General features: G+C 40.8%; 3 protein-coding genes across 3 annotated transcripts; 1 reads left to right on the top strand and 2 right to left on the bottom strand.

Moving 5' to 3' along the window:
- Positions 1-5,749: 5,749 nt before the first annotated feature.
- LOC133737999 (glycine-rich protein 23-like) lies at positions 5,750-6,073 on the bottom strand. The gene has a single exon (XM_062165442.1). It carries the CDS (start codon positions 6,071-6,073, stop codon positions 5,750-5,752), a length of 324 nt encoding a protein of 107 aa, XP_062021426.1.
- Positions 6,074-7,200: 1,127 nt separating this feature from the next.
- LOC133735454 (F-box/LRR-repeat protein 3-like) lies at positions 7,201-9,138 on the bottom strand. The gene is made up of 2 exons (XM_062162856.1): positions 7,913-9,138; positions 7,201-7,753 (listed from the first exon to the last, which is right to left on the bottom strand). The coding sequence occupies exon 1, from the start codon at positions 9,134-9,136 to the stop codon at positions 8,060-8,062; it is 1,077 nt and encodes a 358-aa protein (XP_062018840.1). The 5' UTR covers positions 9,137-9,138; the 3' UTR covers positions 7,201-7,753; positions 7,913-8,059.
- Positions 9,139-22,741: 13,603 nt separating this feature from the next.
- Positions 22,742-25,461, top strand: LOC133738154 (amino acid transporter AVT6A-like). The gene is made up of 5 exons (XM_062165602.1): positions 22,742-23,210; positions 23,293-23,445; positions 23,577-23,780; positions 24,259-24,724; positions 25,135-25,461. The coding sequence occupies exons 1-5, from the start codon at positions 22,808-22,810 to the stop codon at positions 25,250-25,252; spliced, it is 1,344 nt and encodes a 447-aa protein (XP_062021586.1). The 5' UTR covers positions 22,742-22,807; the 3' UTR covers positions 25,253-25,461.
- The last annotated feature ends 933 nt before the right edge of the window (positions 25,462-26,394 follow it).

The following is a 26,394-nucleotide window of genomic DNA, read 5'->3' as shown; positions in this document are numbered from 1 at the left end:
GGTTCACTGCTATGTACAAATGGCTTCAAGTTAGTTTTTGAGGCTGGTAAGTTTATACTTAGTAAGTGTGGAATGCATGTTGGGATAGGATATCTCTGTGATGACTTATTCAAACTGAATGCAATAACCCTTGTACCTACAGTTATGAATAAAGATAATCCTTCTACTTATATGATTGAATCTCCAAATGTTTGGCATGGTAGGCTAGGACATGTGAATTATGATACAATACGTAGATTAGTTAACATGGATCTGTTGCCTAAATTCAACGTTGATTTAAATAACAAGTGTGAGACTTGTGTGGAAGCAAAATTGACTAGAACTTCTTTTCACTCAATAGAAAGAAGTACAGAACCTCTGGGATTAATTCACAGTGACATCTGTGACTTAAAATTTCTACAGACTAGAGGTGGTAAAAAGTATTTCATTACTTTTATAGATGATTGCACAAGATATTGCTATGTGTATTTGCTTAGAAGCAAAGATGAAGCTTTACAAATGTTCAAATATTACAAGAACGAAGTTGAGAATCAACTTGGTAAAAAGATCAAGGTCTTAAGGAGTGATAGAGGAGGTGAATATGAATCACCTTTTGCTGAGTTTTGTGCTCAACATGGTATCATTCATCAAACTACTGCTCCTTATTCTCCTAAACAAAACGGTGTCGCCGAACGTAAGAACCGTACATTGAAAGAAATGATGAATGTTATGTTGATAAGTTCTGGAGCACCCCAGAATTTGTGGGGGGAAGCATTGCTTTCTGCTAATTATATTCTCAACAAAGTACTTCATAAAAAGTTAGATAAAACACCATACGAGTTATGGAAAGGTCGAAGACCTTCTTATAAATATCTCAAAGTGTGGGGGTGTCTTGCGAAGGTAGCAGTTCCTGATCCTAAAAGGGTTAAGATAGGACCCAAAACCATTGATTGTGTATTCATTGGTTATGCTTCAAATAGCAGTGCATATCGATTCCTAGTGCACAAATCAGAAAATGTTGATATACATGTAAATACAGTAATCGAGTCAAGGAATGCTGAATTCTTTGAGAATAATTTTCCTTGTAACATTTCACAAGGAAAAAGTTCTTTGAAGAGAAGTTATGATGATACTAATAATAGTCATCATGAAGGAAGTAAAGAGCCACTTCAAAATGGTCTAAAAGTGTATACCAGACGAAGTAAGAGGGCAAAGACAACAAAGTCTTTTGGTCCAGACTTTCTAACTTATTTGTTAGAAAATGAGCCTCAAAGTTATAAGGAAGCCATGTCTTCCCCAGAAGCTCCATATTGGAAGGAGGCCATTAATGCTGAAGTTGAGTCTATTTTACAAAATCACACTTGGGAATTGGTGGATCTTCCTCCTGGAAATAAACCATTAGGATACAAGTGGATTTTTAAAAGAAAGATGAAAACTGATGGATCAATTGACAAGTACAAAGCGAGGCTTGTAGCAAAAGGTTACAAACAAAAGGAAGGCTTAGACTACTTTGATACTTATTCGCCCGTTACTCGAATTACATCCATTAGAATGTTAATGGCAATCGCTGCTTTGCACAATCTAGAAATACATCAAATGGATGTTAAGACGGCTTTTCTAAATGGTGATTTAGAAGAGGAAATATATATGGAACAACCGGAAGGATTCATTGTTCCTGGTCAAGAGAGAAAAGTGTGTAGGCTTGTAAAATCTCTATATGGTTTAAAGCAAGCACCGAAACAATGGCATCAAAAATTTGACAGTGTAATGCTGTCAAATGGTTTCAAGATCAATGAGTGTGATAGTTGTGTTTACACAAAAAGCTCAGAAAATGGTTATGTCATGGTATGTCTATATGTAGATGATATGCTTATAATTGGTAGTAATACTATGATCAAGACTACCAAGAAAATATTGACCAATAAATTTGACATGAAAGATATGGGAGTTGCAGATGTTATATTGGGAATCAAAGTTTCCAAAACATCTGATGGATTAATTTTATCTCAATCACATTATATTGAGAAAATACTTAACAACTTTGGTAAGCATGATAATAATCAAGCAAAAACTCCATATGACGTTAATCTTCATTTAATGAAGAATATGGGTGAAAGCATATCTCAGATTGAATATGCAAGGATAATTGGAAGTCTAATGTATCTAACAAATTGTACTCGTCCTGATCTAGCCTACTCAGTAAACAAATTGAGTAGATTTACTAGCAATCCCGGAAGGGATCATTGGAAGGCTATTGTGAGGGTTCTTAGATATTTAAATTATACTAAGAACTATGGTTTGCACTTCACAAGATATCCATCTGTACTTGAAGGGTATAGTGATGCTAACTGGATATCTGATACAAAAGACTCAAAATCCACAAGTGGATATGTTTTCACGTTGGGAGGTGCTGCTGTATCTTGGAAATCAACAAAGCAAACATGTATAGCAAGATCCACAATGGAATCTGAATTTATTGCTTTGGATAAAGCTAGTGAAGAGGCCGAGTGGCTTCGTAGTTTCTTAGAAGATATTCCAAGTTGGCCAAAACCTGTGCCTGCAATTTGTATACATTGTGATAGTCAATCAGCAATTGGAAGGGCACGAAGTAATATGTATAATGGTAAGTCTCGACATATACGTCGACGACATAATACCGTAAGACAACTGCTCTCAAATGGTATAATTACCATTGAATATATAAAGTCGAAAGATAATTTAGCGGATCCGTTTACGAAAGGTTTGACTAGAGAGCAAGTTTGTAAATCATCAAGGGGAATGGGATTGAAGCCTATGAATTAAAAGTCTTCATGATGGACACCCAACCTAGTTGACTGGAGATCCCAAGATCTAGGTTCAAAGGGACAACTAAATCGTGTCTGACTTAAGTGAGAGCACTGTGGAGATAATATCTCCTACCCACTCCTATGATGAAACAGTGCTATGTTTGCAATGTGAATTAGGCTAAGTTTAGCTTTTAATGATTCCTATGACTTGAAATTTCAAGTGGAGTATAGCAGAATACTCTAAAGAAGGAAGTCACCTATATCAATGTGAAATGAGGCCGTTTCTTTGAGAATTTTGGGCGAAATTCTCTAAAGCATTGATGAATACCGGGTATTGTCCATGGCCGGAAGGACACAACCGTAGAACCAGATGTGTCTGGAAAGATATTATGTGTTTACTATTGTCTTGGTTTACACGAACGGCTGAATAGTTCAAGACAACATGTTCACTATTTAGCTAGTAAACCCGATAGTATATCACTAGGGAAGGTTCAAAGCCAAAAGCCACCTATCCTGATATGATATCTTACCAACCATTCTCTCTCAAGTGTCTGCATTTCAATTTTCATTCATGTGGGGGATTGTTAGTAAATTTAATCCAAAGATTAAATTAATTTGAATGAAAATTCAAATTAATAATTCTGATATATATGGAAGAAGTAACTGATCATTCTATCCAAAGGTTACAACCTTTCAAACTAAAAGCAACGTAGAAGTTGCTGTGTAGAAAGGTATGTCCTTTCGAATAGATGCATCAAACTCCTATATAAAGAGAAGCAATCCCACCACTTGAGATCTAACTTTTGCATTAGAAAATTTTTTCGAGTATTCAAAAACTTTCTGCATATCACATTAGAGTTTAAGAGTTTGAGAGAGAAAAACACAATCTGCGTTCGTTGATCCTCGAGATTGTAGTGCTTCTTCTAGAGGAAAGTTTGATCGTTGTACTCCTGGGAGACGTTTGCCAATAACCCTTCAAGCACCGACGAGGAGGCAATTTCGTCTTAAGGGGATAGAACCAAGTTCTAGCCTCGATCACAATCTGTAAAGTTTTGCTTCCTTTTTCCTAGTCTGGTATATTAACTCTATCTGTATTTATCTTTTAGATATAGCAATTAACGTGTGAATTAGTTTACTTACACAATCCAAATCGTAGAGCTATTCGTGCTGATAACGTGTTGTAAAACGAACATAGAAAGTGTTTCAGAAAATGGAGAGAGCTTTGCTTCAAAGAACTTGAGAGAGAGAGAGAGTTTAGATGCAGAGAAGGAGTGTAGTATTTTCTGTATTCATCTCATAACATGGATGAGAAATGGACTACATATAGTGGAAGATAGGGAATATGTAGCCTAAAGTCCTCCATAAAACAAGGACCCCTAAAGTCCTGCATAAAACAAGGATTCCTAAAGTCATCCATAAAACATTTTTTTTTTTAAGAAAATAGGTCATCCCTTTCATTAGATTCAGCAAGCAGTACAAAAACGAAACACCCCTATGGGGTCGACATAAAGCAATCGTTCCTTAGAACCTCATGAAACCCTATTCTAGAATAATAAAATCCCAAAAAATCCCGAGTACACCCACCTTTTAGGAAATCCACGCACCATTATTCTAACAAAAACCAAGGAACCTCGAAGCAGACATAAATGGGAAACAACTAAGGCACTGGTTTTTGCGACCCAAACAAAAATTAAACAGCACTATGGGCCTTAAAGACCCAAACCATCCAGCCCCATAACACAAGGGTAACTAGAGTAGAGAACCCAGAGCTACAGCCCACAAGCCAATACAAGGCCCAAACGGCCCAGCTACTCCAAGCTTCGACCTGAGTAGGGAAAAAAACTTCCTTGCCACCGCTCCAGTCATGAACGCTGCCACCAAAGCCACTGCATTCACCCCAAATGCCCCTTATACTGCCGCATTTAGAACAATCAGCGTTCCAGCAGCCAGTTCCATCCATTCCAAAGTAAGACAGGATCGGTTGTAATTCCGGCCATGGCAAACGAACAATCACTCCACCACCAACGTCAAATTCATCCCATTCCACCTTCAATAACCGCCGCCACCAAAGAAAAGAGCATCCAAAGATTGGGTACCCGATCCCATCGGTCCGAGCCTTCAACGAAAGAAATCCTTGCGCCGTGGACCCCGCCACCATATCTCCTACCCGCACAGCCTGGGAATCAGCAAGCACCGATCGACATCCATCAGGCTCCCATAATCGAAAGCCATCAATCTCCCTATCCCAGATACAATCCGAGACTCCTCTCACACCTGCAGAACGAACAAAATCCACCCCCATAACCTCTCCATCAACAAAGACCAAGAAGAAGGTGACAAGAAGCAAAGCCAGTCGGACTGACTTCAAAGCAGCCATCAAACGACGACCAGGTATAGTAGAAAGGTCAACCCGTCTACCAAACCCTAGCAGAGCACGCTAGGTCCTAAAAGGATGTAAATAAATAAAAAGCCATCCATAAAACATGGAAAGGGTAAGCCTATAACAACATAATGATTTACCCTATATCTATTTACATGATATAGCCATAATGATTTACAACAATATTCCAGTTTATCATAAACACACAAGATATATGACTTATAACCATATCTTCCTTTACCACACAGAATGGTCCAAATGCAGGTATTATGATTGCCTACTATGTCAAAACAGATTTCACTTACTTAGGTCCGGACTTCCATAGCTCAACTTGTTGATATGAATTAGACCTCCCCGTGTGTAATATTGTCTGTAACTTCACATTATATGAAGTTCAAAGATGTGTTGTTGACTACAAATTACCCCGAATGTAAATATTGAAATACAACTGAATTAGCTGGACAACACTGTTGAAATCTACAACATCTCAAGGTGTTGAAATCTACAACTAGATAAAGTTGCTACTGATTTTCAAGATTGAGATCAAAACAAGTAAGTTGTAGATTTGATCACAGCGACTGCTGATCCAACCAAGGGGATTTGATCACAGCAAGTATTGCAAGGTCATGTAACAAAGCACAGCTGCTGCTGAACCAAGAGTGCCTCCACGTCCACCTCCTACATCGCCACTTACATGCCCTCCACCTCCTACATATCCACTTGTACCCCCTCGACCGCCTCCACTTCTTCCACCTACGCCACGTCCTCCACTTGCACCCCCTCCACCGCCTCCACTTCCTCCACCTCCGCCACTTCCTCCACTTGCACCCCCTCCACCGCCTCCCCCTCCGCCACGTCCTCCACCTCCACCTATGGCAGCTGTTGAGGTAATGATCAAGAACAACACGAACACAACTTTCCCAAGCATCCTTACCAAAGTTTCAGGACTGAAATATATAAAAGAGAGCAATTCGTACAAATCAATTACGAATATGATTGAACAACAAAAGAAATGTAAAGACAAATATTGCCTGAGAATTAAAAACTCAATGAAAACAAGGATTCAGCTATGGATTGTCGGACCTAATTAAGCTGATAGTATATGTACCAAGGCTTACAACGTGAATGAAAAGTTGAAAACACTTCTGTCCCTCCAACTAATTATTACTCCTTCACCTTGTGCACATATAAATCATAGTCTCTAAGGAACAAAATTTTCTAGTTACAAGAGGACTTGATTACTTTTGTTTTGGGCTATCTTGGTGTGTGTGTGTGAGCGCGCGCTATAATTTTAATCTCAATTAGGTGTTCAAGTGGGTAGCTAGCTAGTACTAGAAATAATCAGGGTAAGGGTACTTGTTTGAGATCCTGATCATCTTCATATAGATTTGCAGAAAAGTACTTGGCATGAAAATTTAGATTATATACTCACTCTGATCGAGCAACTTAAACCTTGTTATATATATATATATGACTAGCTAGCTTATATAAAATTACTCTCAGCAACTGAAAAGGAGAATTCTCCACACAACTTCTTTTAAACAGCTAGGATTGTGCTCATATAGTTATAATGTAGTCAGCATATATATATGAAAATACCAAAGATAATTCGCTGTGCTTTAGTACTTACTGATTCAAAATGTGATGAGCCTGAGAGTACTGGTGGGCAGTGAGAATAGTTATCAGAGAGCTAAAAGCTGTGACATAAAAAAGAGAGATGGGTGTGTACATATGCATGATGCATCGCTGTGCTGGTGTGAGAGGTTTAATCATGTATTTGGTGTTGTGATAGTTGGAACGTAATAAAGCCGCACTAATTATAGGTAACATTTACTTTTCTTTTCCTATAATGAAATAATGGATTGCTGTTTTTGCAAAAGTCTGAAATCAAATTAGAAGTTTTAGGTCTGCTGCATTCTGAGGGAGTGAGGGTTCTGCATTTCCAAGTTTGTGCAGTCTAGCTAGCATTGCCTATTGTGTACGTAGTATTACAGCTGTTTGGATCTCATGATCATTGTAGGGCTTGTAGCTTGTTGGGTATTCTACATTAATCAATATGTTAGTTGATATATCATATTCTGTGCAATGGTAATAATTTGTTCAAAAATAAACATATGTAAATGGTTATTATATAGAATCATTCAGACATAAGAACGATAATTAAAGTAATTCTGGCCAGTATATAATAGAAACATTCATATTATGTTGGTATGTGAGTAAGTTTGGGAATCTAGGCAATACCCTACGGAGAAAATTGAGATCAAGAAAACGAATGGAAGTTCGGCTTAGACCCTAGCTTCCACACTCAACCGTTGCTTGCAGACCTGTGATCTTAGAATTCTATCATATGGCTTGCTGACCCAGATGAGGACTGAGGCTAATAAATCGTCACCCAGCAGAGAAATAGGACAAGTGTTGCATGGTTTTTTGGCTCGTAAATCCATTTGATCCCTGCCTCCTCCTTTTTTAGGTGTATGAAGGAAGGAGGGAAGAGACGGCCGAGCATCTTCAATGGAGAACACTGCATATATTTAAACAAAGTTGGGGCAAAGGTCAACTAGTACCAATTCTTCATAACCAAACCAACAAAACCAGAGGGTACATCCACCTGCCAATACAAAATTAATGATACTCTTTGATTTAACGAAAATTCATTCTTAAAAAAAAGAATCTTAAAAAATAAGAACTTCTACTCCTAGGCATACATGGAATACTAAAATGTTTTTCTGCTCTTGGTTACTTTGCCACTGTAACATGCAAAGCTCACCTTAGGATTGCAGGGCGAAGCGGAGAGAGTGGCCATCACAAATAGTATTAAGAGGTGCATATATATGCGGTCATCTCTTCGAGCAACGAAAGAGCAGGGTAAGACCCCAATTTCTACAAACCTGGTGAAGTCCAAACACCATCACCGCTAGACCAACCTCACAATTCCGCTAACACTTTCTGGCATTGCCTTCAAGTTGACATTATCTTTCTTCAGAACGATACTCTTCAATGACCAACAACCGAGAACTAAGTGTTCCACATCAAGCCAACGCAGATGAAAGTACGACCCCAAAACAAGAGATTCCAAGCACCTGTGACCGAAAAATGCCCTAATGACATAACTCATTACCTTACAACCACTCAAATCAAGCACCTCCAATCTCACGCAATTCTCAGCAAGAGCAACTATGCTTTGGTCGGAGACCTTATGCAGTCGACTCAAGTTCAATTTCTTGAGGGTTTGAATTCCAGATATTTTTCCAACTCCAATATCACTAACATTTCTCAAACATCCATCCAAATTCAAGTCTTCTAAGCAACGCATATTCCGCAAATGCGAGACCCCAATATCACTGATGCCGTTGCACTCAGCAAGCACCAAAGTCTTCAGGGTCTTTGAGCAAGAGCCATTTCCCAAAAATCCTAAACCCTTGTCAGAAACCCCGGGACACTTTTCCAAATTCAAATAGGTAATGGAATTGCAAGACCCAATTGCTTTGAGATATTCGTCACTGACCACGTTGTGTCCCAAATCCAAATACGTCAAGTTATGTGCCTTCTTAAGCCAAATGCCTGAACCTAAAAACCTTCTCCCTCTAAGTGAAACCTTGGACAATTTCGGGCAGCTATTAGACAGAGCACATAAAGAGTCTACCCCAAAACATATGTTGAGCCAGTCTGACTCTGTGGTGCTAAGGTTGATGTCCTCGAGTTTGGGGCATGTTTGGGCCAAGAACCTGAAGTGGCCTTTGAAAACACACTTGGATGTTTCGAATGTCACCAAGTTTGGGTACCTGGACAATACATGACGGAGAAAACCGAGATCGAGAACACGAATCGATGATCGGCTAAATGCCTCCACCCGAAACCACTGCTTGCAGACCTCGGAGAACGATTTTCGGTCGACCGGCTCGGTCACCCGGTTGAGGATTAAGGCTAGTAAATCGTCGGCAAACATAGAAATAGCGCAAAGATTCACCGGTTTTTTGGCAGGTGAGGACATTAATTTTCTTCCGAGTTTCTGGTACTGGATTTTCAATCAAATCGATCTGATTTTGGTTAGTCTCGTCTAAAGATTTAGGACATCAACCACGTGGTGTGGTGTGTTGGTCGAATGGCCTAATCTGGAACCCCAGGTCTAGCGTTCGAATCCCAGCTCCATCCAGTGGCCAGCAGATTTGAGGGACAATTTGGGTTCGTGCGTCTGCGGTGCAGTGGATTAGTCTGGCTTTGCCAGGCTTTCGCCGCAATGTCGGTGCAGGTGTCCTGGCGCTGGGATACCACTGCATGGGTGTGTGAGTTACTAACAACTAACCCGATAAAAAAAAAAACAAAAAAAAGATTTAGGACATCGTTTATGGGTCAGGAAAGTTATTTTAGTATTTGTAGGTTTTGTTAGTGGCCTCTTCAATCTGGGATTGTTGGTTTGTTCTGTGCTGTAGCGTGTTTGGACAGGGATCGATGTTCTTGCCCTAGTTTTTTCCTTTTTCTTGTAGGAATTTGATTCCTTTTCCTTATAGGAATATATACGAAAGAAAAAAAAATCTCATAAATGTTATTTTCTTTTTCTAGAATGAATCTCATAAATGTATGAGGCCTCGGTAAAATCAAAGATTATGAGTACCCTGCAGAAAGTATGAAAATACATTGCACTATTTTTTTCTTTTCTTTTTTAAGGAAAGTACTTTGAGTACCTTGCACTATATAAGATTATGAGTCAACTAACCCTAAAATGAAACCTCTTCCGAAATTTAAAGGGAAAAAAAAAAATCATTTGACCAAATTGACCCTTAATTTGTAGCCAACGAGATTGAATGAAATAATTTACAACTATGTTATACTATAAAACTAAACGATCGCAAGTATTTCGTTATCTTTGATTATCAAAACCCTTCTTAATAAAAATATCGAGTTACCCCTTTGGGAATTTCAAGAATAATCACAATTTCACAAAGAGGAATGCTAGCAACTTTTCCCATCTTCCCTTTCTACATTTCCTACTCATTAACTGACACTTGTCCTCTTATTTCACTCAAAACTATAACATTAATATTTATCAAACTAACTTTTATATTTTCCGAATGTACCCCTAATTATTGCATATCAACAAATTTATTATTTTTCATCCTTCATTCTATTTAAATTCTTTTCTCCTCTCTCTCTCTCTGTCCGGTGAGAAATTCCTCCCCACTCTCATTGTTCAATACAAGCTCCAAATTCAAATGATCATATCAACTAATAATTCAATAAGATTGATGACCTATTATTCATCTCTAATCCAATTTTGTTTAAAACCTAGAATCTAATACAAATTTGTGGCGACCCGAATGGGTATACCACAGCGCCGTAATATTAAGCCAATAGGAGCTCGATACGTCGTAGGCGTACCGTAGACCTACCAACTTAATACTACAAGGCTTGTTGAAAATGCAATTTTGGGAAAATGGGAGACCAAGAAAAACTTTTAAGAAAGGACTTTAAATCAACAACCCAACATTTAAAATAACAAGTCTGGAAAGCAACAAAATAAAGTGGCAAGTGCACTGTGATGCCTTAGGGCTTACATCATAACCAAAATGAAAGGAGTTCAACAATAACAGTAAAACAAAGGGGTGAGGCGCGCTCCCAGGTAGGCGGACCTCACAGAGTTCAACATAGAAAGAGAAGCTAGTAAATCGATAGAGTACCAAATGGGAAGAACTTCAAGCAACAGGAACAGCAACACACGGACTCGGCCAACGACCCACCTCTAATCCAAATCGTCCGGAATGACCTCGTGGTAACCTGAAATGTAGGGGTGAGCATTTCGTCCTCGCTAGCCCAATAGGGGCCGACCCAACCTTAGTTAGGTTTGAAATCTAATAGGTAAAACATAGCTACTAGAATATAGGTTGCGCGCATTTGTAAAATCAAGTAAAACAAATGCAAACAAAAACAATCACAGTTGTTTCGTTTCAGGAAATCATATGCAGCATGCTTCACACAATTTGGAGCTCCGAGATATTTACCTGCCGGCTAAAGTAAAATAAATCAGTGACCGATCTGGTTCGTCCTGAGTAAGAGAACCAGCCAACTACTCTGTAGTCCTTGTGACTACAAGTAGCGAAAGTGTCCATTTCCTGGCTCTGAGTCTCCTATGACTGGTTCACTGTCTGTACTTACCTTTCCCCGACAAACATAGGAGCACAGCCCCCTCCGGAGGTTCACGGTTATCGACACCGTGGGATCCCTAGGAATCTACGCGTCTAGGTCCCATTCACTTTCAGGTCACAAACACAACATACAAAAGGTACAGTATCTCAACATGCAAGTCTAGCCTCGGTTTTCACAATCAACAATTATCAGTTTTGAAAACACATGTATCACGAGGCATCGACTAATGAACAACCAAAAACGTACTTGCAGGCAACATAATATTATACTAGAGCATTCCACATATATCGAAAAGCCTCTAACAAGGAAGGGACAGCTCACCCTACCTGGAAAATGTTGGCGTACTCCACACTCTGATGCTTTCCGCTTAAGCTTCATTAACGATCGTGTTTCCTAAACCATTACTTAGTTTGTAAGTAATTATCCAGGTAAACATCATGATCAACTTTAAGTAATCGCGCACACTAATTCCTTTTTATTTCAATGAGACCATTAATTATTTCTTTCAACCTTTACCAATTTGGGAAACTAACTTCTTTCTTAAAAAGGAAAACGTCATTATCGCTCCGCTAAACTTTCGCCAATCCGAGCGACCAAAGTTGAGTCGATCCTTATGTTTTACGAGGTCGGTCAACCCTGGTCAACTCTCGGAGTTGACTTTTGACCTTTGACTTTGACTTCTGACTTTTGACCAAGTAATCCTTTATTTACCATTATTTATTATTTATTAAAAATAAATAAGTAAATAATTATAAATAAAGTTTTACTTTTACTTTTATCCATTTACTTCTCATTTTTCACCTTTTCACTTTTACCATGACTTTTACCTCCACACTTTCACTTTTACCTTTTACCTCCTTTTTACCGAATTTACCTTTACTTTCACCTTCTTCACTTTTTTACCACTTTACCAAGGTAAAAACTCATTTAATCCCATTTTTTACCATTTTCTTTATTTTCCCTTTTCTTCCAAGAACAAATCCATTTCTTTTCTTCTTCCTTTTCTTTTTCCTTTGGCCAAAACTACACAACTATAATTACCAAATCTTCAACAACAAAATTCCAACACTAAGAAAATTATGCTAATAAAATCCTACTAATTTATCCATCCTCAAATCTCTAATTTCACAATTTTTCCAACAACAACAATAGCTCAACATAAACCAAATCAATCAAATAAATTCCAAAAATTCTAGGGTTTGTCCAAAACCCATTCCTTACCCTTTCTCCTTCAAAAATCATGTCATATACCTTCTCCTTGGCCTTCTTCACCTACAAATCCGTCCATAATCAACATCTCAACCAAAAACTCGAAAACAAGGTTGCATGGATAGATCCTTACCAAAAATCCTTGCCAAACCCATAGCCTAGCTTGATGGTTCAAGGAGAAATCGGGTTCATGCAAACAAAATCACAAACCCAAATTAAAATCTCGGATTTAGGAAGAAATAGGTATAGATCGAAGGATTAGAGGCTAGATTAGGATGGAAAATACCTTGATTTGAGCTTGGAAAGAAGAAATCACAAAAGCCCCAATTTTAGCTTCGGGTTCTAGGGTTTTTGGGGGATTAAATGGCTAAATTTCTTGATTTTGGTTGGAGAAAAGGAAAGAGGGAAGGAAGAGAAGAAAATCTGGAAATTTTGGTTGAAATCCGGATTCCGGCGACGGCGGCGACCGGCGGCGGTGCGGCGGCGACGGCGGCGGCGGCGATTTCCGGCGAGGATGAGGAGAGAGAAGCTCTCGGGTAGAGAGAGAGAGCTGAAGTGAAAATGAGGGGGATGGAGGCTAGGGTTTGGTGATGTGTTCCTTAAATACCTCTCCCAAATTTTAATTGTGAAAAGTCGAATCTGCCCCTCCTTTTGGGCCAATGGGCTTGGGCTGCCACTATTTCATTTTCCAATATATTTTCCTTAAGCCCACTCCGAAAATACAACACCAAACATCCTTATTTCTCCGACACTTCACCGAATCCTTTCGGGAAAAATTTTCCGAGCTTATCCTAAGCCTTGATACTTTAAAAATACTTTTCTAGACCCAAATTGGATTTTCTCTAAATTTCTTAATCCTTTTTAATGGCCTCAAAGTCTTAACCTAAGCGCGAATACTTGTGTACCATACGAATACGTAGTTTCAAACATTATACGATAAATTAAAATAAACAAGAAAAAGTACGGGGGTCTACACTCTACCCCCCTTAAAGAAATTTCGTCCTCGAAATTTGTACCTGATTAGCTGAAAAGGTGGGGGTGCTTCTCACGCATTTCTGTCTCAAGTTCCCATGTAACCTCCTCTTTTCCTTGGTGTGTCCATTGAACCTTCACCAATGGAACCTCGCGGTTCCGTAGCTGCCTGGTACTTCGTGCTAAAATCCGTATAGGCTCCGTCCTGTAGGTGGCATCACTTTGCAGTGGCAAGTTTCTCCAAGTAATGACTTGCTGGGTCTCCGGCGGGCTTTTCTTAAGTTGAGACACGTGAAACACATTGTGGATATGCTCTAGTTCTTGTGGCAAATCTATCCGATAAGCCATGTTGCCAATTCTTTGGACTATAGGAAAAGGTCCAATGTATCGGGGTGCTAACTTTCCTTTGACCCCGAACCGACTGATTCCTTTTCGAGGTCTCACCTTGATATAAACAAAGTCTCCTACCCCAAACTCTAGGGGTCTTCTACGCATGTCTGCATATGATTTCTGCCTGCTCTGGGCTACTCTCAGTTTCTCTTTAACCACTTGAATCTTTTCAGTGGTTTCCTGAACTAAGTCAGGTCCTAGTAATGCCCGTTCTTGAGCATCAGCCCAACACGTAGGCGATCTGCATGGCCGTCCGTAAAGTGCTTCGAACGGTGCCATGCCTATGCTACGGTGATAACTGTTGTTGTACGTAAACTCCGCGAGTGGCAAACAGTCATACCACTTCTCTCCGAAGTCCAATACGCAAGCTCGTAGCATGTCCTCCAAAGTCTTGATGGTGCGTTCAGATTGTCCGTCGGTCTGAGGGTGGTATGCCGAACTCAGAATTATCTGTGTTCCAAGCTCTTCTTGAAGCTTCTTCCACAACCTCGATGTGAACCTAGGATCTCTGTCAGAGACGATAGTCTTCGGCACTCCGTGTAACTTGATGATGGTGTCGACGTACAGTCCCGCAAAATACTCTACAGGTGAGTCCATCTTCACTGGTATGAAGTGGGCGGACTTGGTTAGTCGGTCGACTACTACCCACACTCCATCGTGTCCTCGTGAAGAGCGTGGTAATCCGGTGACGAAGTCCATGGTGATGTCTTCCCATTTTCACACTGGTATAGGTAGCGGCTGAAGTAGTCCTGCTGGTACTTGGTGTTCTGCTTTTACTTGTTGACATATTGCACATCGGGCGACGTAGTCGGCCACATCCTTCTTCATCCCTCGCCACCAAAAATGGCGCTTCATGTCTTGGTACATCTTTCCTGCTCCTGGGTGCATAGTGAAGCAAGTACGATGTGCTTCCTCGAGCACCCTCTTCCTAACATGGTCGTTTTTAGGGACAACCATTCGGCCCTTAAATCTAACACAACTATCTTGGCCCACCGTCCACTCGTTAGTGACTTCTCCGGCGAAAATCTGTGCTCGGAGCATATGCGTATCCGGGTCGTTCCACTGGCTTTCTTCCACGAGTTGTAGCAATTGGGGTCTCAGAGTTAAACTCGCAAGGTACCCCTGAGGGTTTCCCTCTTGGGGATACAAGCCAAACTCCTCCAGAGTTTTCAACGTCTCGTTTCGTGACAAGAAGATGCAGGATAACGAACTTCTCGTCTTTCTGCTCAAGGCATCAGCAACGACATTCGCCTTTCCCGGGTGGTAGAGCAAATTAAACTCGTAGTCTTTCAAATACTCCATCCATCTTCTCTGGCGTAGATTCAGGTCACGCTGAGTGTAGATGTACTTTAGACTCTTGTGATCAGAGTAGACTTCAAATTGCGTGCCATAGAGATAACACCTCCAGATCTTCAATGCAAAGACGATAGCAGCCAATTCTAAGTCGTGAGTCGGGTAGTTCCTCTCGTGCGGCTTTAACTGTCTCGAGCCATAGGCCACGACTTGGCCATTTTGCATAAGCACACAACCTAGTCCGTTCCCCGAGGCGTCGGTGTACACTTGATACGGGTCGACATTGTTCGGAAGAACTAGTACAGGTGCGGTCGTCAGCCTCGTCTTAAGCTCTACAAAAGCGTTCTCACACTTGTCGTCCCACTCGAACTTTGCGCCTTTCCTTGTCAGCTTGGTCAATGGTAGAGCGATCTTGGAGAAATCTTGGATAAAACGGCGGTAGTAACCAGCCAATCCAAGAAAACTGCGGATTTCGTTCACGTTCTGCGGTCGTTCCCAATTAAGTACAGCTTCAACTTTTGAAGGGTCCACTGAAAGTCCAGCTGCAGAGATGACATGTCCAAGGAACTTTACTTCTGTGAGCCAAAAGTCACACTTGGATTTCTTGGCGTAGAGTTGGTGATCCAATAATGTCTGCAGAACTATGCGAAGATGATAAGCGTGCTCTTCTTGCGTCTTGGAGTAGATGAGGATGTCGTCGATAAAGACAATCACGAACTTATCCAAGTAGGGTCGAAACACTCTGTTCATTAGATCCATGAATGCGGCTGGGGCGTTGGTCAGCCCAAAAGGCATGACAACAAACTCGAAGTGCCCATAGCGCGTTCGGAAAGCCGTCTTCGGTATGTCCTCTTCGCGCACTCGCAACTGGTGATACCCTGATCGAAGGTCGATCTTAGAGAAGAACATTGCTCCCGCAAGTTGGTCAAACAACTCGTCTATCCTTGGTAGTGGATACTTGTTCTTGATCGTTACTTGGTTCAATCGTCGATAGTCTACGCACAAACGTAGCGTTCCGTCAGGCTTCTTAGCAAACAAGACAGAAGCTCCCCAAGGTGATGAACTCTTTCGGATGAATCCCTTGCTTTCCAGATCTTCTAGTTGTACCCTTAATTCGCTCATCTCGGCTGGTGCCATCCGATACGGCGATATCGAGATCGGCTCGGTACCGGGAACTAGGTCAATGCGAAATTCCACTTCACGATGCGGGGGTAATCCTGGTAGCTCCTCCGGAAATACGTCGGGGTACTCGTCTACAATCGGCACGTAGCTGTTGGACTCCATGTTTGCTTTTTCTCCTGCAGCGATGATGCTGTAACAAGCAAGCGTTCTCCTCCCTCGAAAACAAGCCTTCAATAATGAACTTGGAGGTAATAGGGGTTCTGCCATTTTTATTTCGAAGGTCTCCCTGCTTGGTGGTGTGATTCGTACGGCGCGTCGATCGCAATCGATGAGTGCTTTGTACTTGCTCAGCCAGTCCATCCCGAGAATTAGATCAAAATCATACAACTCGATTGGATAGAGATCGGCTTGGAGCTTCCTACTGCCAATAACAACTTGGCACTTCCTGTAGACTTTGTCTACTCCAGTCCCCACACCAAGCGGTGTGTTGAAGTCGAAAACTCCGTCTAGCGGGGTTGGTTCTAGTTCTAGTGACTCAGCTAACCATGTAGTGATGAATGAATGAGATGCACCAGTGTCAAGCAAAACTCTAGCCTCAGAGTTAGAGATGAGTATCGTACCAGCTAGTGCGGTGCCAGAGCCAGAAGCCTCAGTAGTCTCCCCACCGGTAATTGCATACAGTTGTCCACGTCCTCCTTGATTGCGTCCTCCACGGTTTCTTCCTCGATTTGCCTGGTTGGCAGGTCGTGGTGCAATGTTCTGCTGGTCATACCTCACTGTCAGTGGTTGAGGTGGTTGGTACTGCTGCTGAGTAGGGTTTGGTGGTCGGTAAGGTGCTGGCGATATCTGAGTCGATAGTGACTGAGCTGGCCTCGGATTCTGGAATCCCGAGCTAGAAGATGCTCCTTGTGAGTTGTTAACCAACGGGCAGCGAGCCTTGGTGTGTCCTGGTTGGCCACAAGCAAAACAAGTGTAGGGTGCAGTGCCCCGTCTTCCTGAAGATCCACTGCTACTACTGGAACTGGTATATCCTTGGGGGTTTCCTCCTCGGAGCTTCCTTCGGTGCACCCAGCGATTCTTCCGTGGGTGAGAACTTCCCTGACCATCCCCACGTCTTGGGTATGCAGCTTCATCAGCCTCGATGGCGTAGGCGGCGGCTACGGACTCACTGTAGCTCAAGGTAGTGTCCGAGCGTAATTCGCGTCGAATCGAGTCGCGGAGTCCCGCCATGAACCTCTGTTTCTTCATCTGATCGTCATTGGCGATTGCTGGCACGTACTTAAGTAGTCGTGTGAAGGCCACAACATACTCGTGAGTGGTCTTGTTTCCTTGGGTCAAAGCAAAGAACTCACTGATCTTCTGTGCCTTCAGAACAGGTGGAAAGAATCTCTCCAGAAAGAGTTGCTCGAACTCTGCCCAAGTTAGATCAGCGACAGTCCGTAGGCTACGGACGGTATCCCACCAGTTGTCAGCCTCCCCGACAAGCTGGTGTACAGCTAGGGACACACGGTACTGCTCCGGTGTCCGTAAGATATCCAAGATCTTCAAGATTTGCCTCAACCAGTTTTCAGCCTCGCAGGCTTCACCGATTCCGTTGAACTGGGGTGGTTTAAGCTTGGTGAACTGCTCCAAGCATTGCGTCACCCTATATCTTTCAAGTTCCTCCGGGGTCTGTTCCGGGGCATTGCCTAGGGCTTCGAATGCCCTTAGCACGGCTGCCATTCTAGGATCGGGTCGTGGCGGCATCGTAACAGGAATCAAACTGAGACAGAACAAAAGACAATATGATTCACAAAGCTCACAACATGAGAAATCATAAACTCTTCAACGTCCGGTTGAAGTCTACAAATCAAAGACTTTTCCATTATCATGTGCCAAATGCACGATGTGGAATCTCCCTAATGAAGATCTCACGATATCATTTTGCAACAACACATAACTACGATGATCGGATTATGCAACGAATGAATGACTCTCGAAAAGAAGCAAAGTAGATAGGGGAGCCACGCGAATGGATTATGGTAGCGCAAAGGAATCTAAATGAGAAGCGATGGTTTGGGATTAGGCGTCACAGGTGATTTGAAACTTCTTTCTTAAATCCTTTTCTTTTGAAATCGAGACAACCCGCAAGACAACGAAAACTCAAAAGATTTTTCCGCAAAGCTTTTTTTTTTTTTTTTTTTTTTTTTTTTTTGTGAAATCGAGAACACTTTTACAAAACCAACAAAAACTTTCTCGAAAACGTTTTTGGGTTGTTGGGTTTTTAGAAGTAACGCTTTTACGAAAACAAATTTTTTTTTTTTTTTTTTTTTTTTTTTTTCGGAACCGGCTCTGATACCACTCTACTGTGGCGACCCGAATGGGTATACCACAGCGCCGTAATATTAAGCCAATAGGAGCTCGATACGTCGTAGGCGTACCGTAGACCTACCAACTTAATACTACAAGGCTTGTTGAAAATGCAATTTTGGGAAAATGGGAGACCAAGAAAAACTTTTAAGAAAGGACTTTAAATCAACAACCCAACATTTAAAATAACAAGTCTGGAAAGCAACAAAATAAAGTGGCAAGTGCACTGTGATGCCTTAGGGCTTACATCATAACCAAAATGAAAGGAGTTCAACAATAACAGTAAAACAAAGGGGTGAGGCGCGCTCCCAGGTAGGCGGACCTCACAGAGTTCAACATAGAAAGAGAAGCTAGTAAATCGATAGAGTACCAAATGGGAAGAACTTCAAGCAACAGGAACAGCAACACACGGACTCGGCCAACGACCCACCTCTAATCCAAATCGTCCGGAATGACCTCGTGGTAACCTGAAATGTAGGGGTGAGCATTTCGTCCTCGCTAGCCCAATAGGGGCCGACCCAACCTTAGTTAGGTTTGAAATCTAATAGGTAAAACATAGCTACTAGAATATAGGTTGCGCGCATTTGTAAAATCAAGTAAAACAAATGCAAACAAAAACAATCACAGTTGTTTCGTTTCAGGAAATCATATGCAGCATGCTTCACACAATTTGGAGCTCCGAGATACTTACCTGCCGGCTAAAGTAAAATAAATCAGTGACCGATCTGGTTCGTCCTGAGTAAGAGAACCAGCCAACTACTCTGTAGTCCTTGTGACTACAAGTAGCGAAAGTGTCCATTTCCTGGCTCTGAGTCTCCTATGACTGGTTCACTGTCTGTACTTACCTTTCCCCGACAAACATAGGAGCACAGCCCCCTCCGGAGGTTCACGGTTATCGACACCGTGGGATCCCTAGGAATCTACGCGTCTAGGTCCCATTCACTTTCAGGTCACAAACACAACATACAAAAGGTACAGTATCTCAACATGCAAGTCTAGCCTCGGTTTTCACAATCAACAATTATCAGTTTTGAAAACACATGTATCACGAGGCATCGACTAATGAACAACCAAAAACGTACTTGCAGGCAACATAATATTATACTAGAGCATTCCACATATATCGAAAAGCCTCTAACAAGGAAGGGACAGCTCACCCTACCTGGAAAATGTTGGCGTACTCCACACTCTGATGCTTTCCGCTTAAGCTTCCTTAACGATCGTGTTTCCTAAACCATTACTTAGTTTGTAAGTAATTATCCAGGTAAACATCATGATCAACTTTAAGTAATCGCGCACACTAATTCCTTTTTATTTCAATGAGACCATTAATTATTTCTTTCAACCTTTACCAATTTGGGAAACTAACTTCTTTCTTAAAAAGGAAAACGTCATTATCGCTCCGCTAAACTTTCGCCAATCCGAGCGACCAAAGTTGAGTCGATCCTTATGTTTTACGAGGTCGGTCAACCCTGGTCAACTCTCGGAGTTGACTTTTGACCTTTGACTTTGACTTCTGACTTTTGACCAAGTAATCCTTTATTTACCATTATTTATTATTTATTAAAAATAAATAAGTAAATAATTATAAATAAAGTTTTACTTTTACTTTTATCCATTTACTTCTCATTTTTCACCTTTTCACTTTTACCATGACTTTTACCTCCACACTTTCACTTTTACCTTTTACCTCCTTTTTACCGAATTTACCTTTACTTTCACCTTCTTCACTTTTTTACCACTTTACCAAGGTAAAAACTCATTTAATCCCATTTTTTACCATTTTCTTTATTTTCCCTTTTCTTCCAAGAACAAATCCATTTCTTTTCTTCTTCCTTTTCTTTTTCCTTTGGCCAAAACTACACAACTATAATTACCAAATCTTCAACAACAAAATTCCAACACTAAGAAAATTATGCTAATAAAATCCTACTAATTTATCCATCCTCAAATCTCTAATTTCACAATTTTTCCAACAACAACAATAGCTCAACATAAACCAAATCAATCAAATAAATTCCAAAAATTCTAGGGTTTGTCCAAAACCCATTCCTTACCCTTTCTCCTTCAAAAATCATGTCATATACCTTCTCCTTGGCCTTCTTCACCTACAAATCCGTCCATAATCAACATCTCAACCAAAAACTCGAAAACAAGGTTGCATGGATAGATCCTTACCAAAAATCCTTGCCAAACCCATAGCCTAGCTTGATGGTTCAAGGAGAAATCGGGTTCATGCAAACAAAATCACAAACCCAAATTAAAATCTCGGATTTAGGAAGAAATAGGTATAGATCGAAGGATTAGAGGCTAGATTAGGATGGAAAATACCTTGATTTGAGCTTGGAAAGAAGAAATCACAAAAGCCCCAATTTTAGCTTCGGGTTCTAGGGTTTTTGGGGGATTAAATGGCTAAATTTCTTGATTTTGGTTGGAGAAAAGGAAAGAGGGAAGGAAGAGAAGAAAATCTGGAAATTTTGGTTGAAATCCGGATTCCGGCGACGGCGGCGACCGGCGGCGGTGCGGCGGCGGCGGCGGCGATTTCCGGCGAGGATGAGGAGAGAGAAGCTCTCGGGTAGAGAGAGAGAGCTGAAGTGAAAATGAGGGGGATGGAGGCTAGGGTTTGGTGATGTGTTCCTTAAATACCTCTCCCAAATTTTAATTGTGAAAAGTCGAATCTGCCCCTCCTTTTGGGCCAATGGGCTTGGGCTGCCACTATTTCATTTTCCAATATATTTTCCTTAAGCCCACTCCGAAAATACAACACCAAACATCCTTATTTCTCCGACACTTCACCGAATCCTTTCGGGAAAAATTTTCCGAGCTTATCCTAAGCCTTGATACTTTAAAAATACTTTTCTAGACCCAAATTGGATTTTCTCTAAATTTCTTAATCCTTTTTAATGGCCTCAAAGTCTTAACCTAAGCGCGAATACTTGTGTACCATACGAATACGTAGTTTCAAACATTATACGATAAATTAAAATAAACAAGAAAAAGTACGGGGGTCTACAAAATTAACTACATGATTTGAGTACAAAGAATGCTGAGACAATTAACAATGAAGGTTTATGGCTTTCGATCATTATTTGTATTTTTTTCCTATGTTGTGGGTGCAGGAAATTTGTTTCTGGGCATGGGAATTTTTCTTTTGATCTGTGCTAGAGACTTGAAGCCACAAAGCTGGTATTTGGTATTGCGCGCAGAAATTTTTTATCTGGGTGTTGGAAACTTTTTTTTGTTTGGGTGTAGACTGATTTGGCTATACAATTGTTTCAAAATGTGGGTATTGAACCAAAGAAAAATTAGTAACTGAACCAAAGAAGAATTATACAAAGAAAAAGTAAAAGGAGGAGGAAGAGGAAGATGAAGAATTTTTCTAATCTGGCTATGCAATTGTTCCCAGAAGATGAGTATTGAAACAAGTAAGAATTGGTATTGAACAAAGAAGAATTATACAAAGAAAAAGAAAGAGGAAGAGGTAAGGAATAGGAACAAGAAGAGAAGATGAAGAGAAGACCAAGACGAGAAGGACGACATGTTCTGAGAGAGAGAGAGAGAGATTTAAATGAAAATAAGAATTAACTGTGCAATAATTAGGGGTACATTTGGAAAATACAAAAGTTAGTTTGATAAACATTAATGTTATAGTTTTGAGTGAAATAAGAGGACAAGTGTCAGTTAATGAGAGGGAAAGGTAGAAAAGGAAGGTAGATGGAGAATGTTGCTAGCATTCCTCTTTCACAAAAGGCTTGGGTAATACGTTAACTTGGGCTGCAGATTAATGGAATCACTTAATATCTTACTTTATTTAATCGTTATTTTTTTGTGGGTAAGATTCCAATTTATCTCATTATTTGTTTTCTTTTTAGGGGACCGATACTCATTTATTCGGTTCCTAATTTAAATTACTAGTTTGGGTCCCATCCGTGTTGGCATCTCTAACGCTTTGCGAAAACGTAACGGCTTTACCAAACTTTTTCTTTGGTCTTCACAAAACGGCAACGACCGGCAATCCCAATATCAAATGACCAAAATGCCCCAAACAAACTTCGCTTACGTGTCAACGTTCTATTGGCTATCGTTTCGGTTCCACTTCTCAAACAAAAATAAAAGACCGTCACCAAACTCCCAGCTCCCTCCACCACATCCAAAATACCCAACGGTTTTTCCCAACGGAAAACCGATGACAATTCCGACCGCCGACAGGAAATTCCGCCGGAGCCCCAAAGCCCCGCTGTTACCCCAAAAGCGCGACGACAATGAGCGCGTCGAGGCCGGCTTCGACGGCGCGTCGTTCTCCGGTGCCGTGTTCAACCTCTCCACCACAATCGTCGGCGCCGGAATCATGGCCCTGCCGGCGGCCGTCAAGCAACTGGGGTTGATTCCCGGCCTAATTATGATCGTATTGGGCGCCGTGCTGACCGAATCGTCCATCGACATGATCCTCCGGTTCACACGCGCCTCCAAGACATCCTCGTATTCCGGTCTGGTCGGCGACTCGTTCGGTGGGCCCGGCCGGAACCTCCTCCAGGTCTGCGTCGTCGTCAACAACCTCGGCATGCTCGTCGTCTACATGATCATCATCGGTAATTTCCTTTCGGTCGGTCAACGTCGGTCAGAGGAGATTTAGAGGGTCGGTGTTTGACGACGTCGTATTGGTTTTTGCAGGTGATGTGCTGTCGGGGACCTGGTCGGGTGGGGTCCACCACTCGGGTGTGATGGAGGAATGGTTTGGTCAGCGTTGGTGGACCGCGCGATTCTCGCTGCTACTTTTCACCACGCTCTCTGTGCTCGCGCCTCTTATTTCTTTCAAGCGCGTGGGTACATTCACCCGCTCTACTTTTTTTTTTTACTTTTTACTATTAACTTTTGAACCTACCCTTGCACAGTAATTACTGCTGAAATGTAGTGACTGATTTCTGTAAATTTTGTTATGTTGGTGATGATGGTAGATTCGTTGCGATACACATCGGCATTGTCAGTTGGTTTGGCGGTTGTGTTTGTGGCGATCATAGCCGGAGTGGCGATAGTTAAGTTGATAGAAGGAGGGGTTGGATTTCCACGGTTGATGCCGAAGCTTGAGGACCAAGCGTCCTTTTGGAAGCTTTTCACTACCATTCCCATTCTTGTTACTGCCTATATCTGCCACCATAACAGTAAGTTTTTTGAAAGCTAAATTCGGGTTGATTTTGCTGAATATTTTCACCGCCTCAAGTACATTTGCGTACTATAGACTGCTAGGTTTGTGTTGTAAGTGTTGTTTTGACAATGTCATTAGCTGAGAAACTAATGCTCTGTATTCGATAGTGAGTGATTAAAAATGCTCGTTTCACTTGCAGAAGGTTTTGGTTGGTTGAAGTTGTGCATACTTAATGTTGTTAGTTATTGCATCTTGCTCATTAAGCATACAGATGAAGAAACGTGGTGTCATTTTCAGTGTTGAATTCTTGATGTCTAATATTACATTTTGATGTCAATTTCATTCCATAACTTGGCAGTTCAACCCGACTCACTGAATAGTCTTTGATTCTAATTTTTGCAATGCTGATGGATGGCGTAATTGTAAGACTGCTCAATGCAACAATGTGTCTTCTTTTAGCTAGCTGATGACTTTCTTGATGTACTTGATTGCAGTTCACCCTATTGAGAACGAGCTAGTAGACCCTAACCACATGAAGTCAATAGTACGAACATCACTTACATTTTGCTCATCTGTGTACATTGCGACCAGCTTCTTTGGTGTTCTTCTCTTTGGGGATCAAACACTGGATGATGTACTGGCAAATTTTGATGGTGATCTTGGAATTCCATATAGCTCATTTCTTGATGATATTGTTAGAGTGAGCTATGGCCTCCACCTGATGCTTGTTTTCCCAATTGTATTTTTCTCCCTTCGCCTCAATTTGGACGGGCTTCTTTTTCCCTATGCCATTCCTATTGCCTTTGACAACCGAAGATTCTACTCAGTAACAGCAGCACTGATGGGTTTTATCTTTTCGGGAGCCAATTTTATTCCCAGTATCTGGGATGCCTTTCAGTTCACAGGTGCTACTGCTGCTATCTCCGTTGGTTTCATATTTCCAGCTGCCGTTGCCCTCAGGTAAGCAAGCAACAGTGACTGTAATGATCGAACTTGTGATGATGCTAATGTTTGGTGTTTGATAAATCAGGTGTTTTTTTTTTTTTTTTAACAGCTCAATAGCCTATTTCTTCCCGTCAGCTGTTTGATTCTCTTAACATCTGCTATTTTCTATGTTAGGTTTTTTTATATATATTTTTTAACAGTGATACATCAGGTTTTCTAAGCTGCATGTTAAGACAATAAGACCTGTGTTTTAAAAACAGAAAGGACAAACTGCAAAAATAGGAGCTGCAGTTAGTACTGTTGTTTTTCTTGAATGAGAAGAGCTCCTTTCTTTGATTTGATAGCCATGCCTTTCCCCACATCTTATTATGTGTCAAATAATGAAGATTTTCAAGTATAAATGATATACATTATATGCAATGCAGGGATACTCATGGAATTGCAACAAAGAAGGACAGACTAATATCATGGGTGATGATCCTTTTAGCAGTCTCTTCCAGCACAGTGGCCATCTGTAGTGACATTTACAGCTTTTTTTTGTAGTAACAAAGGAGGAGCTCGAATCTGACATACATGCATCAATTTCTTTTGTTTTTTTTTTTTTTACTCGGGAAAAATGTTAATCATTCTTTTCATCAGAACTAGAGTATACCATCTTTCTGTTATCGTCTTACTTCAAATTTTCAAGCACCATATACGACTGGTACCCGATTATTTAATAGAAAAATTTGTGTGCTCAAGCCATTATCCAATTACTGCCCATGTCCTTGCTAGTCATGTTTTATCAATTCTCATTGCCAGGAAGAATTCCCCCATTGGAGTAATAATGTTGTTAATGTTGTTCACTGTTAAAATGCTCCTACTCATGTTCTGCATAGCTTACGCGGTGTCATGCAGAAAAAACTTCGCTAACCAGCCCTGGTCAGCAAGGGCTGCCCATAGCCAATTAAAACCCTACACATAAGATACCTTTTTGCCTCTCTTTATCTCTTCCTTTACTTCACCTCCCAAATCTACCGCAGGTTTACTCCTTTTACACTTATTTACTAGGGAAACATAGTGGGCCCATATTCTGAATTTGTTTGTTATAATATGATTGCAGTCTATTCATCCTCAATGCTCAAAGGTAAGCAGTTAAGTTTTACTATTCATAATTTCGATCGTTGACAGACTTGAATTGGTTGCTATTTGCAAAATCACTAGCAAAGAATTGAAAACAGAAAGAGAAAAGTTGAAAAAATTGAAAGACTATAGAGAAAGTCTTAACAGAGAAACTCCCAACTACTGGGATATTATTTATAGACTCCAAACCAGGATCTATAAATTAGAAGAAGATATTGATAATCTTTTATATGTACTTGAAGAGGAACAAAAACCTCTTGACTACCTGAGCATTGGTTAGATCCGCAAATCACTGGTATCAGAGCTTGTAAAAAAGCTCAGCAGGGGAATCCCCGATGGGGACAATGTCTGATTTAATAATAGAGAGACTGAATTCTCTATTAAAATCTTCTGATGAAAAATATCAGATCCTGCAGCAAGAAATATCTAGATATCAAGAACATCTAGAAAAAATTCATGTTATAATCCACCAGTTAGAAAAACTGAAAAACAAACTGGATTATATCAAAGATCTTCCAAAAACGGAAGAAGAAAAGCTAACAAGTGTTAGTAAAAAAATCAAT

This window comes from Rosa rugosa, chromosome 3 (assembly GCF_958449725.1).
Source record: "Rosa rugosa chromosome 3, drRosRugo1.1, whole genome shotgun sequence".
Classification (NCBI taxonomy): Eukaryota; Viridiplantae; Streptophyta; class Magnoliopsida; order Rosales; family Rosaceae; genus Rosa; species Rosa rugosa.
Note: the sequence above shows the minus strand (reverse complement) of the source record. Positions and strands in the feature narration are given on the sequence as shown.

Bases quoted from the DNA above. Each gene is read 5' to 3' on its own strand.
- LOC133737999 (XM_062165442.1), bottom strand. From the start codon at position 6,073: ATGCTTGGGAAAGTTGTGTTCGTGTTGTTCTTGATCATTACCTCAACA.
- LOC133735454 (XM_062162856.1), bottom strand. From the start codon at position 9,136: ATGTCCTCACCTGCCAAAAAACCGGTGAATCTTTGCGCTATTTCTATG.
- LOC133738154 (XM_062165602.1), top strand. From the start codon at position 22,808: ATGACAATTCCGACCGCCGACAGGAAATTCCGCCGGAGCCCCAAAGCC. The intron at 23,446-23,576 runs GTACATTCACCC...TGATGATGGTAG, and splicing joins TATTTCTTTCAAGCGCGTGG to ATTCGTTGCGATACACATCG. The intron at 23,781-24,258 runs GTAAGTTTTTTG...ACTTGATTGCAG, and splicing joins CTATATCTGCCACCATAACA to TTCACCCTATTGAGAACGAG.